The 13,584-nt window shown below is 50.2% G+C and overlaps 10 protein-coding genes across 10 annotated transcripts; 5 read left to right on the forward strand and 5 right to left on the reverse strand.

Moving 5' to 3' along the window:
• Nucleotides 1–23: 23 nt before the first annotated feature.
• Nucleotides 24–1,466, reverse strand: GL50803_005347 (Myb 1-like protein; the record flags this gene model as incomplete). Its single annotated transcript, XM_001707499.1, has 1 exon — nucleotides 24–1,466. One exon carries the CDS (start codon nucleotides 1,464–1,466, stop codon nucleotides 24–26), a length of 1,443 nt encoding a protein of 480 aa, XP_001707551.1.
• A 317-nt stretch (nucleotides 1,467–1,783) lies between these two features.
• Nucleotides 1,784–3,811, forward strand: GL50803_0016810 (DINP protein human, muc B family; the record flags this gene model as incomplete). Its single annotated transcript, XM_001707498.1, has 1 exon — nucleotides 1,784–3,811. The coding sequence occupies one exon, from the start codon at nucleotides 1,784–1,786 to the stop codon at nucleotides 3,809–3,811; it is 2,028 nt and encodes a 675-aa protein (XP_001707550.1).
• On the reverse strand, nucleotides 3,800–4,786 carry GL50803_002527 (uncharacterized protein; the record flags this gene model as incomplete). The annotated part of the gene is made up of 1 exon (XM_001707497.1): nucleotides 3,800–4,786. The coding sequence occupies one exon, from the start codon at nucleotides 4,784–4,786 to the stop codon at nucleotides 3,800–3,802; it is 987 nt and encodes a 328-aa protein (XP_001707549.1).
• A 34-nt stretch (nucleotides 4,787–4,820) lies between these two features.
• On the forward strand, nucleotides 4,821–5,261 carry GL50803_0026379 (uncharacterized protein; the record flags this gene model as incomplete). The annotated part of the gene is made up of 1 exon (XM_038045997.1): nucleotides 4,821–5,261. The coding sequence occupies one exon, from the start codon at nucleotides 4,821–4,823 to the stop codon at nucleotides 5,259–5,261; it is 441 nt and encodes a 146-aa protein (XP_037902350.1).
• Nucleotides 5,262–5,327: 66 nt separating this feature from the next.
• GL50803_0016811 (uncharacterized protein) lies at nucleotides 5,328–7,826 on the forward strand (the record flags this gene model as incomplete). Its single annotated transcript, XM_001707496.1, has 1 exon — nucleotides 5,328–7,826. The coding sequence occupies one exon, from the start codon at nucleotides 5,328–5,330 to the stop codon at nucleotides 7,824–7,826; it is 2,499 nt and encodes an 832-aa protein (XP_001707548.1).
• Nucleotides 7,827–7,887: 61 nt separating this feature from the next.
• Nucleotides 7,888–8,910, reverse strand: GL50803_0016812 (uncharacterized protein; the record flags this gene model as incomplete). The annotated part of the gene is made up of 1 exon (XM_001707495.1): nucleotides 7,888–8,910. One exon carries the CDS (start codon nucleotides 8,908–8,910, stop codon nucleotides 7,888–7,890), a length of 1,023 nt encoding a protein of 340 aa, XP_001707547.1.
• Nucleotides 8,911–9,001: 91 nt separating this feature from the next.
• Nucleotides 9,002–9,493, forward strand: GL50803_0012657 (uncharacterized protein; the record flags this gene model as incomplete). Its single annotated transcript, XM_001707494.1, has 1 exon — nucleotides 9,002–9,493. The coding sequence occupies one exon, from the start codon at nucleotides 9,002–9,004 to the stop codon at nucleotides 9,491–9,493; it is 492 nt and encodes a 163-aa protein (XP_001707546.1).
• Nucleotides 9,494–9,502: 9 nt separating this feature from the next.
• Nucleotides 9,503–11,689, reverse strand: GL50803_0016813 (uncharacterized protein; the record flags this gene model as incomplete). The annotated part of the gene is made up of 1 exon (XM_038045885.1): nucleotides 9,503–11,689. One exon carries the CDS (start codon nucleotides 11,687–11,689, stop codon nucleotides 9,503–9,505), a length of 2,187 nt encoding a protein of 728 aa, XP_037902351.1.
• Nucleotides 11,690–11,750: 61 nt separating this feature from the next.
• GL50803_0016814 (uncharacterized protein) lies at nucleotides 11,751–12,542 on the forward strand (the record flags this gene model as incomplete). Its single annotated transcript, XM_001707493.1, has 1 exon — nucleotides 11,751–12,542. One exon carries the CDS (start codon nucleotides 11,751–11,753, stop codon nucleotides 12,540–12,542), a length of 792 nt encoding a protein of 263 aa, XP_001707545.1.
• An 81-nt stretch (nucleotides 12,543–12,623) lies between these two features.
• Nucleotides 12,624–13,583, reverse strand: GL50803_0016815 (Seven transmembrane protein 1; the record flags this gene model as incomplete). Its single annotated transcript, XM_001707491.1, has 1 exon — nucleotides 12,624–13,583. The coding sequence occupies one exon, from the start codon at nucleotides 13,581–13,583 to the stop codon at nucleotides 12,624–12,626; it is 960 nt and encodes a 319-aa protein (XP_001707543.1).
• Between the last annotated feature and the right edge of the window lies 1 nt (nucleotide 13,584).

The following is a 13,584-nucleotide window of genomic DNA, read 5'->3' on the forward strand; positions in this document are numbered from 1 at the left end:
TACTGATTGAGGCTAATATTAATTTACAGGCTCCGAACAGCAGAAAGGCCCCGGTTGGAAGAAACGGGGGGCAGCTGGTCTGCCGTCAGAATACCTCTTTCTAGAAGCATCGGCGCGAGCCTCTGCAGTCTTCCCCGAATCTGCACATCTGTCCGGTTCGGCATGAGGGCACTTATGGCCTTCCAGTTCCGCGAGGGGCAGACCTTGACGGCAGCGATGAGCTGCATGTCCTCCTCAGCCGGCCAGTTTCCCTTTGTGATCTTAGGGTCGATCGTTCTCAGCCATCGCTGATTGCATTGGTCGGCAGTGCGTCGCGGAAGGTTATGTCCGTTTATGTATATGAAGTCTGCGATTTTTCGCCAGTTCTTCGCCTTAAACATACCCACGGCGATCTCGAGCAGTTGGTCTTCTTCTTTAGACCAAGTAGCTGTTTCCTTATGGCTGCGAGAGCAGGGCTGGCGCGCCACTGCCGACAGGGACGGTGCAGAGGCTCGCGTGGCAGGAATGCAGGGCTCTTGCTTCATGGGAATTGTACTAGGTGTGTGTAGACTCTTTTGTATAGCCGACCCCGGGGGGATCCCAGAGATGCCCGATAGCTTGTGGGTTGGTCGATCGACTGTAACGGGAAGGAGGGATATGGGAACGCGATCTAGCGGTGCCTGGGATGTGGTTATCTGGGCAGGGTAAGGCAGGCCTGCATGGGCCAAGGCGAAGATGGGAATGGGGGGCACCGGAGGAACCAGGATTGCAGAGTTGATGGCAGCCACATCAGCCTTAGAAAGTAGCTGTGCAGAATCACACGGAACCTTGATATTCTCCAACTCCGAAGCAATGGGAGAAGAATCAAAGGAGATCTGCGAGGGGAAGGCAGTAGAATCAGAAGAGGCACACGACCCCAGCCCGGGGTGTGTGGAGACAACGAACGCCGTGCTATCGAGGCTGTGATCGCTGAGCTGGATCGTCGAACTAGATGCGCCCACCTCGTACTCTGAAGAAGCATAGTCGGTCCCGTTGGGAGTAGACGTCTGAGTCTGGCTGGAGACGGCAATTGCCTCCACCATTCTCTTGGATGTGTAGCACGTGGTAAAGAGGGATCTATATATCTCTAAAAGTCGTATGTCTAGTGATGAAGCTGCAGAGGGACAGGTAAATTGCTTAGAAGGCTCACTACCCGCCTCACCAGCATTGCTGCTACTGCCAGCAGATGGCGCTGACATCGCTGATAACTGCGCGTGAAACGAGTTGGTGATTGCGTAGAGGAGCTCCTGAACGAGAAGATAAAGGGCTTTGAGGCCCTTGACTCGCCATTTGTCTGTCTCTGCGTCTATCAAAAAGGGTGTCTGCAGAAATCTATCCATTGGACACGGGAGCTCTGCTGTACCGCCTAAATTTTGCGTATTGTTGTTTGTGGCCCTAGTACTGCATCCAGCGGTAGAGACCGCCCCGTCCAGCCTGGTGTTAGACATGCTAGCAATGTAGTTCGGTTGTGTTTTTTAATCTGAGCTGTATGCCAGCTATACACACGCCGTCAGAAGAATTTGGAAAGTCCAATTAATCCGTGTATATTGCAATAGACAGACTTCCAGATTCACATTGCACAGCACGAGGTTACCGGATACTGCGGCGAAACATAAGAGCTGGTTGATTTCAAAATGCTAGTTCCCGAATAATTCTAGAGGACGCTCCAGTAGTTCCGAAGAAGCACTGCATCCTACATCTGGTGCTATACTTCTAACAGTAGGCTCTAACAGAGTAAACAGTAAATATACTGTATGGCCAAAAAATGAATAGAAATGGCCTCCTGGACGGCACAAAGGCGGGCCTAGCCTCAATTGATAGAGACACCATCAACAAGATAATAGCACGGGAGACTCAGGGGACAGCTAAATTCCTTCGCATGCGTGAAAAGGAGCAGGCCTCCTGTGTACGCTCAGCTCTCCTCGCTCAACGAGCCAGTGCCCTGACCCCCCAAGCCATTAGAGAGGAAACACTCCGGGTTGATCGAATGATCGCAGAAGCTACCCAGAATCTTCGAGGCTGGCAAAACGTCATAGCAGTTTTAGATTTCGATTGCTTCTACGCCTCCATTGAGGAGCGCGATAATCCATCTCTGCGTGGCAAGCCAGTTATAATCACAGGCGGGTCCATTGTCTGCACCAGCAACTACGCAGCTCGGAAGTACGGCGTCCGGTCAGCCATGCCCACCCACGTCGCCAAGGCCCTCTGCAAAGATGTCATTGCCATCCCTGCGTCCATGGAAAAGTACATGTCTGTATCGCATGCAGCAGCCGAGGTCTTTGCAGGCTACGATACACACTATTCCATGCACGGGCTGGACGAGTGTGTCTTCAACCTGACTGCATATATGAAGCAGTATGCCCATGAAAGGTATGGTGTGGTAGATATGTGGAGCGCATATGCACATCTGGATAAGCAGTGTGCCGATGGCGCACTATCTACAGATGCAGACTCCATACCCCTTCCAGCTGTCCAACATACCAACACTCTGTTCAAGGAGAAGCCCGGGTTCATAGAGCTACTTGCGGCTGAAGTTGTAAGTGCTATTCGAAAGGATATTGCCTCCCGACTCGGAATCACGTGTTCTGTGGGCGTCGCCATAAACCAACAAGTGGCTAAGATACTTACTGAGTTAAATAAGCCTGACGGCCAAACTATAGGGCCGCTGCACACTGTCACGCAAGATAACTACTCAACTATTCTCCACTCTCACCTGAAAGACCTCCACATAAGGAAAATTTGGGGGGTGGGGGACGCGTCTGCACAACTGCTATCAAGAGAGCCCTTTATGATTACATCCATAGGAGACATTTTCTTAAAGCGCGGCCTTCTGTCTCTGCTTTTGACCCCAGCACAGGCCAAGTTTTATATTTTCGCTTCGGTTGGTCTATCTAGCGTACAGCAATTGATGGACCCAAATAACCCCAACCCCAAGTCTGTGGGCCAGGAGTGCACCTTTCCAGAGACTTCCGATGAAGACGTACTTAAAAACATTCTCCGCAACCTTTGCAAGTTGATTGCGCAGAAGCTACAAGAACAGAACCTGGTGCCTACACGCCTCAATGTGAAAGTTAGGTTCGCAGATTGGATTGAGAAGACGCACGTTGTTGATTTGAGCCGGCACTCCTGGGATCTGGATGTCCTCTACCTGGCCGCACTCGAGGCTCTGCGCTACATACAAAAGTGCAAGACAGACGAAGTTGGTTACCCCATGTCTACAGGCAACAGTAACGAGGGTGTAGGGCATGGGCGAAGCGCCCCCTACTTGACGGTAGGCTTCGGCATATACAGGCGTCTTGCTCGGTGCGTAGATATACGCCTCCTAGGAGTTGCTGCACACACATTTCGTGAATGTCAAGACAGTAATAGCGGGTCTGTGTTGTACCAGCTTAGCAAGGCAGGGGCAGCACACAGAAACTGTACCAAGAATTGTGCAAAGGCACATTCTGTTGTGCATATAGACCATGCGCATTCAGAAGGTGTATCTGACACAGAGGTCATTATAGTTAGCTCTTCATCTCCACCTCCATCTTCTCTCGGTGAGAATGACTATTACCCTTCAGGGGCGTTCAAAACGTTGAAGAGTGACTTTACGGTCAGGCCCACTAAACAAGGGAATAGAGCAACAAACAAGCTGAGCAACTTTAATAAGACTGTGGCCAGGCATAAAGCAACAAGAATAGAGTGTGCACAGAAGCCAAAGATCGCCACAACCATAAAAGAAAAGCGCAGCTTTGTTATTAGTTCTAAACCGTTGCACAACAAGTTTCATAGGAGTCGATCATCTACATAGCTTCGATAGTGCTTCCTGGACAATGATAGCTAGGTCGTCCACCCGTCTATACACATCGCTGCGGACGTTCTCAAAGTCTTTCGCCAATCCTTCCTGGGCAGCAATATCTCCTGTCTGCAGCTTCACTACCGCCTTAGCCAACAGCTTAACCTCAGTGCGTAAAATCTCTTGATCATTGAGCAACTTGAGCACGTCGTGCTCAGTGTTTGTCGTGAGGTCATCTATGGAGTTGGTCATCTTGATCTGCTTCCGCTTGATGCCTGCAATCTCACCTCTAAGTGCCTCCAGCTCCCGTGTTGCTACCTCTATTTTGTCCTGTGTTGCCCTCTTTGCTTGCTCCAACGTGGATGCAATAGCTTCATTTGGTCCTGTGCCAGCACTAGATAGCATATCCAGGTACAGCTTCTTGGTGGCTTTTGTGTTGTCTGCGCAGGCCGTCTGTAGGTCTTTGAACCGAGTCTCGTTTGCCTCTATTGTCCGCGAAAGGGTGTCTTGTAAGTGGAGCAGCCCCTCCTTCAGGTCATGGAGGTCTGGGTGGGTAATTAACTGATTTATTGCTTTGTTGGGTATTCCGGCGCGTTCCGACTGGATCTCCTTTAGCGAAAGCTTGAGCTCATCCACCGTCTTCTGAAGAGATGTCATGCTGTCACTTAGCTTTTTTACCTGTGATTCTATCCGCTTCATCCGCCGGTTGCTCTCATCGCAGCGATCTTTATGCTTGGACAGTGCGTCAAGGAACATGTTTGAGAGCTCGCGTATGGCCTCTGTAAATCGTTCTTTTGTCACCAGTTTTGTTACGTCCACCACAAGGGAGGGCTTGGAGACTCCTTTTTTGTCTACAATGCGGTCAACCTTGAACGTTGGACTCGAGGGTGAGAGAGTATCGATGAGTTGCGGAGGACCGCTTTCTGGGTGCAGGCCTGTGTAGAGAAAGGCGGTAGCGGACTTGGAACGCCGCTGGTACTCGCGGGACATAGAGGTCTTAAAATATAATATTTATCACAGTTCGATGGTCAGAGCAGCCCTGCCACTTGCACTTAGATGTAACGCGTGTGGACAGACCGTTGCGCGCGGGAAGAAGCTGTATATGCAAAAGAAGGGAAGTAAGCAGGGATTGATATTTATGTTCAAATGTCCGTACTGCACCACAACTCTCTCATTCATTGCATCAATCGCTGACGGCTGCTACCTTCCTGGAGAGCACACGGTGCAGGTTGGGACAGCTGCACGAGAGCAGGCCTCCGAGCAACCGCCACCAAAGCGTCTCAGTGATGAACTGCTGCTCTCTACTGCTATAACAAAAAATCCCAGGTTGAGTGAAGAGTATGTCATGCGTGAATATGTTCGTCAGTTCAAGGTACTCCAGAGGGCAGCTAGTCAAGAAGCTCCGGAAGAGCCGACCAACCTTGATACCAGATATCGCGCACTTTCTTTTCTGGATCATGCCTAAAAGATTAAAAAATGAAACTTACTTTTTGCTAATTTTTATCCTCAAGCTCATCAAAGGGACCGTCCTATGTTCAACCGAAAGGTAGCCTCACAAGATGAGCAGCTCATCAAAGACCTCCGCAAGCAACTTAAGGAACGTGATGAACGAATTCAGGCCCTGTCGTCGGCGTTAGAGGATGCACACATAACGGTGAACGACCTGGAAAGCGCCCTCAAAACCGCAGGAGCAGCGATAGGTACACCGAACCCTCAAATATGGCGTGAGACCTTCGTTCCAGACGCGATCTCCAGCTCACGCCTAGGAAGCTCCATCCTGGGCTCGCCGCCCAGACACGTAGACTCGACCTTTTCCCACAAGGACCTCTCTATGCTGACGCAGTCAGGGATACAGCCGCCCTTAGAGCTTAGCGCGACGTTTCTAGACTCCCAACAGTATCTATCTAACTCCAACATAAACCATGATATGTATGACATTACAGAATTCAGAAACGATCTCCAAGTCATGCAGAACCAGCTAGCAGCAAAAGACAAGCAGATAGAGGAGCTGTTGGCTGAGGCTGAAGAGTTAAAGAATCACATCAAAACTGTTAATTTGGAATACAATACCTTCAGAAAAACCATTCTAGACATGTCTGTATGCAACTCAGACTTGAGAGTACAACTTGCACAGGCCCAGCAAGAGCTTGGAGAGAAAGAGCGTGCCTACAATTCTTTGATGGCCAGTATGGAGTCCCGAGACAAGGTCACGGAGCTTCTGAGCTCTGTAACCCAGAGACCTAGGTCTGCCAGGGATACATCCAACCTCTCCGCATCGAAAAAGGAGACTCTAGCCATGCACAAAACGATCAGGGATCAGGAAGCAGAGATTGTCCATCTAAGGGAGGTTTTGGCGGAGAAAGAGACAGAGATAGCACGGCTTATTACGACGTGCGATGAGGCGGTCCAGATGAGGAACGAGATACAGTCCTTACTAGATCAATCCATACAAACAAACCAGATGCTAAAGGATAAAATAGAGATCATGTCAGAAGAGGCCAAATTAGCATCGGTACAAGCGTATCAAGGCGAGACGTTTGGAGATAACGTGCAGGAGATTGCAATAGACAACACCATGGTGCCATACCCCATATATCTTAACGCATCACGGAATAGCAAGGATGACATGGTGGATGCGACGATCGTGCAGCTCCAGGCGCGTGTTGCTGAGCTTGAAACAGAGTTGGCATCGTCCCTGAACACCTCGTCTCTCGCCAAGTCCCTGGCATCCCCGGATGTCTCTACCCTCTTGACGTCAAAGGACGAAGAAATCAGCCTTCTCAAGAAGCAGGTGCTGTCTCTTGAGCGGTCTCTTCTTTCTGCCGATAACAAGCAGACTGCCTCACAAAGAGCGAGCCCTAGTGGGAGCCGCGGACCCAGTCCCGGTGTCTCCAGTCAGTGGCCTGGTTTACAGTCAAGTGGACATGCTAGGGGGTGCTTTTCTGAGGTAGGTGGTACCAACTATCTTAAGCTAATGAAGCGTACAAGACTGCTCATAGATGAAGCCTCTGACGTTTTAAGTGGGAGTGGCAGACGGACCACTGGGACTGCCATGTCGACAGTGTCCGCCTCCGGCAAAACGAGCTCTGATGACCAGATGATGTCAACGAGCATCCACCTGCAAGCCATTGCAGAGCTTAGAGAAGCAAATGCACGCATCATTAACAGCATTATTGAGAAAGACGATCAGATTGCGGATATGCTAGAGATCGTAAGCATTTCAGAGGCAGAACTAACCGACATAAAGCTTCTCATGGAGGAGAAGGACAGAAATCTCATCCAGTTAACTGAGGACCTCCATAGAAAGGAGAAGGAGCTGGATGCATTAGTGAAGGAGGTCAAAAATGCGTTTTCAGAGGTCTTGGAGCTTACAAACACTGTGAGGTCTCGCGACGCTCTCATCAAGGATCTTTCTGACGGGCTGACCGAGTCCCAGGACCTCATAAATCAGATAGCCGCAGAGAATACCGCTTTGGTCCAGAAGATGAACGAGAAAAACAATGATCTCGAAAAGCTGCTGAAGGAGTCCGCTGCGGCGTCTATAGAGCTATTCAAGATTAAGGAGCAGGGCAGCATCTCAAAGGACGAGCATGCTCGGTTGCTGGCATCGATTAAGGACTCTATATCCTTTATAAGGCGTTGTGCGGAAGCGACGGTGGAGGGAGGCGAGGACGCAGAAGGAAACATCATTAAGACTAAGACAATGACACCAGGGGTAACTGAGATGGTCGCATCACCAATCCACATCTCTGGCAAGTGCGATGTCATTGTCGGGGTGGTAAACTACCTAACAAGCAAGGCGGAAGAGCTCAAGATGCTTTCAGCATCCTATAATGTGAAGCACGGCCGCTTGCTGGCCTTTCTGAACGACCTAACGGCAGAGCTCGCAAGTGTTCAGACATTTGCAAGCATTCTCCCAGAGGATAGTCAGCTGCGCTCTCTGATGGTGAGACTTGGAGAAGCGATCGAAACAGACCTCCAGGAAGTGAAGGAAAGCCTCGGCTCTACAGATCAAAATGGAAAAAAGTAGTAAATGGCTCTGTTTATTTAGTCCATCTAGTTAGAAACCGGATGCAGGTGTGAGGTCCTGCTTAAGCCCCACCTGCCTTGCGAAACAGTGTGTCGTATCCCTTGATGAGGCTCCCCTGCTTGTTTAACTTATCCACACTTATGTCTAACCGTAGAATGTCTCTGGGCTCGATGCATCCAGCTGTAATCTGGGACACCTTGGGAGCGTTCATGCGCTGGGTCATGATCTGGTGTCTATCTCTTTCGTAAGCTTCTCTGGTTCGCTGTCGCATCGCGTTGAGCTCTTCGGTTGCGTCGTGCTGCACCTTAGCGTTGTAGTCTCGTTCGTGTCTTGCGAATTTCTGTAGGACGGCGCTTCCGACCCCAATCCGATGATTTATGACTCCTGGTTCTGGCTTGAAGTCTGTGCCCAGCCGAAAAGGCTTGGTCTGGATGCAGCCTGTTCTGTGCTCTTCTTCCAACTCGTGGGGGATAATGAAGAAGGGGTCGATTGTTGAAAAGCCCGAGGGAGGAGGTGGCTTTCTGTGTCTTTGGTCAACACGTGGGGGCTGTGTCCGTTTCGTTTGTGGGAGCCGTGGGAGGGTTTCTATGGGTAGTGTAATGGTCTTGCGTGCTGCTTCAACCAACCGTGCCTTGAACTCCCTCTCCTCTTGCTCGTTCATACCCATTACATCCTTCTGCGAGGGCTTCTTAAATCCCCGAAGATTACTATCTCCTAGTAAGCCATCCATTCTGGATTGATACTTGACGTCGTCGAGTATCTGCTCAAGCTCAGTTTTGTGGGGTAGCGCCGGAATGTCCGTGTAGGTGGGGGTTGCGACATCTGCAAACTCCGCTCTCTCCTTAGCCTCCTTAAGAACTTTAGCCGCCCACTCTGACTTCTTCTCGTCCCTGACATAGGTGGCTGTAAATAGCTCGTCCGACGGATCTTCTTCGGGCAATTCCGCCTGATTGTAGATAACTCCGCCGTTAGTGAACTCAAAGGCATTCAGTTCCTCGTAGGTATCAGCTCGCTGCTTGTATGTCCTGGCTTCCTTGATCTGTTTGGATCTCTGAAGCTCTCGCCGCTGAAAAAGGGTGGTCATTTTTGAAACTTCCTGGAAAAAATCTCGCTTACCCACCTACAACCTTCTCAGCTTCGGGTTAGAGAGATACTGGTGGAGTCTGTAGGTAGTGATGGTGACCAATATCGAGTTTGTTCCAGAGGTGAAGCCAGATAGAGAGCTGAAGGTGAAGGATATTCTCCGATTTGTTAATCCGCCAGACAGGTTCCATAGCCCGTCACTTTTTTGTCTAAAGTTGCTGGCCGAATACGGCCCTTTACGGGATGGACAAATCTGGGGCGGGGCAAAGATGCACAGGGCCATAACTGTACATGAAATGAAGCTGATCCTAGAGCACTACAAGGCACAAACAGACAAGATAATATTTCAGCTGAGAAAGGAGGGGTGTAAGGGCGAGTTCATTCATCCCATGAATCACCAGCTTATACCGATGCTGGAGAAGTACCTTCGGTGCTTAGCGAAGGCCCGACTGGACTATCGGGACGGACCGTTCACCGCAGAGACAACGATCGATTTCACTGACCTGTCAAATGCGATAGAGCAGTTCTATCCTCAGCTGGTAAAGATGTGCATGCGCACCAAAGATAAGCGAATCTCCCCGTAAAGTGTACCCCTAGAGGAACATGCCTTTAGCATACCTGTTCTGGACAATCTTATCCAATACTTGGACTATATAGGATGTTGCTTCATTCAGGCTGGTGTCACTTGTGAAAACGGCCACCATGTCGATAAGGTGGGCAGACTTGTAGTGTGCCTCGCACCACTTTGCTACCTCAGGCGCTTGGCTAGGACTTGGTACATCTAGTACGACGCTATTGGCCAGGGAGGGCGTTCTACGAAACGCTGATCCAAGAAGCGATCGCCTGTTTGAGCCTGCCCTGGATTGCCCTGCGCCACCGCTATGCTGCGATGCTTTGACAGAGTTTCTGGAAGCCGACGTCGATCTCTTTGGAGTTGATTCAAACGACGCCCTTCCTGATGCTCCTGTCGCCAGTAGCTCTGACCTGTCCAGTGACTGTGTAGAGTCGCCGGAGTATCCATTAGTAACAGGATATGTACCGCTGGCGCACATGCTCTGTATGAGCGTTCTGTGAAGAGGGATCTTTAGTACGCTGAAGCACGAGGCCATCTGGGCACCTGGAATTGTGTGGTCGATAATTTCCCACGGAACACTGTCTGCCCTCGGAGCTTTTGTCTTTGTCTTACCGGTGCCTGTAACCCCGGGCATCTGATCATAAATGTGTATGTGTGTCATCCAAAACACCATCATTTTATCCTCCCTCTTCTGTACTGAGAACCGGAGTCCGGCTCCCATACAATTGTGTCTAAAGAAGAACATACTTGTGAAAGCAGCCCTAATGGCTTCCACGCCCGTCCTTAGCTGACATATTTGCGTATCTACTAAAGAGCACTCATTTTCGCTACTCATGGAATTGTGGCTTCGTTGGGATTCAGAAGATGGTAAGAAACAGGAGGCCTCCTCCAGCAAACCATGGACGCTGTGTGTGAGAGTTTCTTTGAATGTGTGGTTGGATGCAATGAATGCTAAGCATTTATTACGCGACACTGCATGTAGATAGTGAGATGTCATTGCCTTCAACGGATGGCATGCCTGGATGTATAACGGAGGAAACATGGCTGGAAAGAGCTTGCGTGCCCGTTGGAAGCAAGTTGAGTGTAGCGTTTCGTGAACCACTGTTGCAAATGCTTCCAAGTTGTTCTGGTACCTTTGCTCCAGCTGCTGAACCAAATTGCTCGTCATTAGCACGCAGTAGAAAAGTGTAAAAACAGGAATCCGGAGGTTCTCTGCCGTATGATCACTGTAGGAATAGGAGTCTAGCGCTTGCTGGACAACTATGCCTGTTACTTCACTTCCTTGACAAGTTAGGTTCATAATATGATAGCTTTTGCTGAAGTACTCAGATACCTCCACAGTATTCAGGTCTTGCTCTTCCAGTGATCCCATAAACTTATCGAGAATACAGCCTGCGTCCTTCTGTGAAGTAGTGGTCCTTGGGAATTCGGGATCATCTCCCCACTTGTCAGTCAGTATGCTGTGTAGCTTAGAATAGAACGTACTATGAGCAAGCATGGATATATAGTTGGAGTGAGACAAATAGTCGCGGGGAAGAAGGCCTTTGGGGGGTGGTTCGCAGGAAGTAATATCAAGTAAATGCGCATCTAAAAACGCTACCAACCGCGTAGACAGGATGATGTTTGCTCTGAGGTCCAAACAATCTGCTTTCGCGCCTGAGGTGTACGCTTGATCCATGATATCCCTATGTGCCTCGGTGAGAACTGTACTGAGAGAATTAAATAGAACGCCGGTCTGCATCAGTGTGCAGCGAATGGTGGGAAGGGCCAGAGGTAAGGGCCAGTACAGGCCGGGCTCCCACTTGAGCAAACGGCTGGCCCTCTGCATAACAGCGTTTAAAACTGGTATGGATTGGCTTAGCCGCTGCATAGGACTATGTAATCCTTCGTAGATAAAGTCATACGGGCCCAGGACAGTGCGGATGACGCCAAAAAGTATTCTGCACCTAAAGGAGGCTTCGACGGCCGGGCACGCTCTGGGGGCAACAAAAAGGACATACAGCTTATACGATTCTAGCCTTCCAACTTCCACTTGCTGAAGGCAACAGCGATACCCTTCGCTTTCCCACGACAACTCTCCAAGATTTTGCTCCTTGAGGGTCGTAAGAGAAAACGCAATGAGTGGTTGCAGATACATGCTGTAGTCTAGGGACATCGTGAGAGAGGAATACAGTAGTGTGTGGTCTTCGGTGATAATACTGATCATAGGCTTTGTCCTCGTGGACTGTTTTAAAATTACCACGATAAGCAGCTACTTGTAGCGGTCCATGGGGCACACTCTTACGCGTCCAGACTGCGAAATGCTTCACAAGATCATCAACGAATTTGTCAAGTGTCTGGTCTATCGAGCCGGAAAAGCCCAAACCAGACAGACCCTTAGCCTTCGGGAGCTCCTTTCGTTTTCTCAATTGGACGTCGTGCGCTTTGACTTATCTCATTTGCCGCTACTCTATCTCCTTGATGGCGACAAGGACGGGTTGTTCTCAATCCATGACTTGCTCAATCTGGGCTATTATTACGGCAGCATCAACCACATGACCAATTATAAGGCTCACGAGTGTGCTAGCATCATCCAGGCATACTCCACGGGGATGCTAGCTCTCTACGGGGATGCGCCCTCCTTCATCAAGTGGTTTGTCAAGCTCTTGGAAGTCATAGAGCCAACCGTCACGGTCGAGAGTGTCAGGTGTGTATCGGCCTCTGTGGTCCGGGTGATGCACACTGTGCTGAAAGTGGAGCTCATTACTCGGGAGTCATCGGAGAAGCTCCTGGACACCATGCAGCGCGCAGCCGTGCAGATGGGGCTCATCGATCAGCAGCAGCTCAAAGCATTCGATGGACTAGCACCCCTAGTGATTGTTCAGGCATTTGGAGACGAGCTGTTCAAAGCGTTCACGGCCACATACAACGACTTGGGGCTAGAGTCTGTTGAAATATTGAAGTACTACCGTCCCTTCGACGAGACCAGCTTCCCCGAGATAAACTCGCTCTTCAAGGACAAGTTGACAGAAACGCTGAACGCCATATCCGTTCACTCTGAGGACAGCAGCGATAGCTGACGCCAAGACGCTTTCCCCTAGGGAAGATATGATCGTAGGAGAACCTAAACGACTATGCTATGTGTATTCTATGTGGCGCTTCTAGGGCATCAGAGGGTCAGCAGGCCCGTCTGCCTTAACATCGCTTCCAGTGGGGCTCGAATCCATGTCTTCGAGCTCTTGAAAATCGGGTTTTCCCTCTATCTCGCTGTGCAGCTTCCGGTATCTGCTGTTGTAGTACCTTATTTGGACCAAGATGGTAAAGTCCATCATCATGGGGAAGATTGCAGCGATTATGTACGGCGTAGTTCGCAGCAGATACTCTCGCTCCTGACTGAACGTGAATAGGGATGTCGTCTGCGCAGCGTTGGCGGTGAATATTATTGCAAAGAAGCTTGGGCTGAGATCGTCAGTGGCCTTGGTCCTGCAGTTCTTTATTACCTGCAGAAGCCCGCTAAAGCAGTAAAGAGGAAGGGTGATGTACGCCAGGACAGACCCGACTATATACCGCGCAGAAGTGTGCGAGAGCTCTGGGGAAACAACACACTCGCTGAACATCTGCGGGACCCGCTGAATGTATGTCGTTACTGGAATCGAGTAACACAGAAAACTCGATAGGCAACCAGCGAAGAACACGGTGTAGATCACTGCCTCCGACCTGCGCATCCTCCCCATAGACTTCACGTCTATCTCTGGGAGCTGCTTGCCCTTGTGTTTCCGCTTGTAGTACAAGGTGACAGCGGTCATGGTGCTATCGAGAAACAGCCAGAGACCGCCCATTATGATCTGTGTTAACGGCTGCCGCAAGATGATGAGAGAGCTGAAGTTGCTGATGTCTCCAGACACCCAGAGGAAGAGAAGGACGCTTGAGATGCATTCGGCCCGCTTTAACAGCAAAGAGAGCCGTATCTGCGGATACGATGCCGTGAACCAGCACGCGATGGATATCCAGCCAAAAATGACCGAAACGAGTTCATGAACGCTATACACGCAGTCATCGAACACTGCCGCAGCAAAGGGGTTGGCCGGGGTGCCATCGGGCAGCGGGGCGCAGTAGCACATA

This window comes from Giardia intestinalis, chromosome 5 (assembly GCF_000002435.2).
Source record: "Giardia intestinalis strain WB C6 chromosome 5, whole genome shotgun sequence".
Lineage (NCBI taxonomy): Eukaryota > Fornicata > Diplomonadida > Hexamitidae > Giardia > Giardia duodenalis.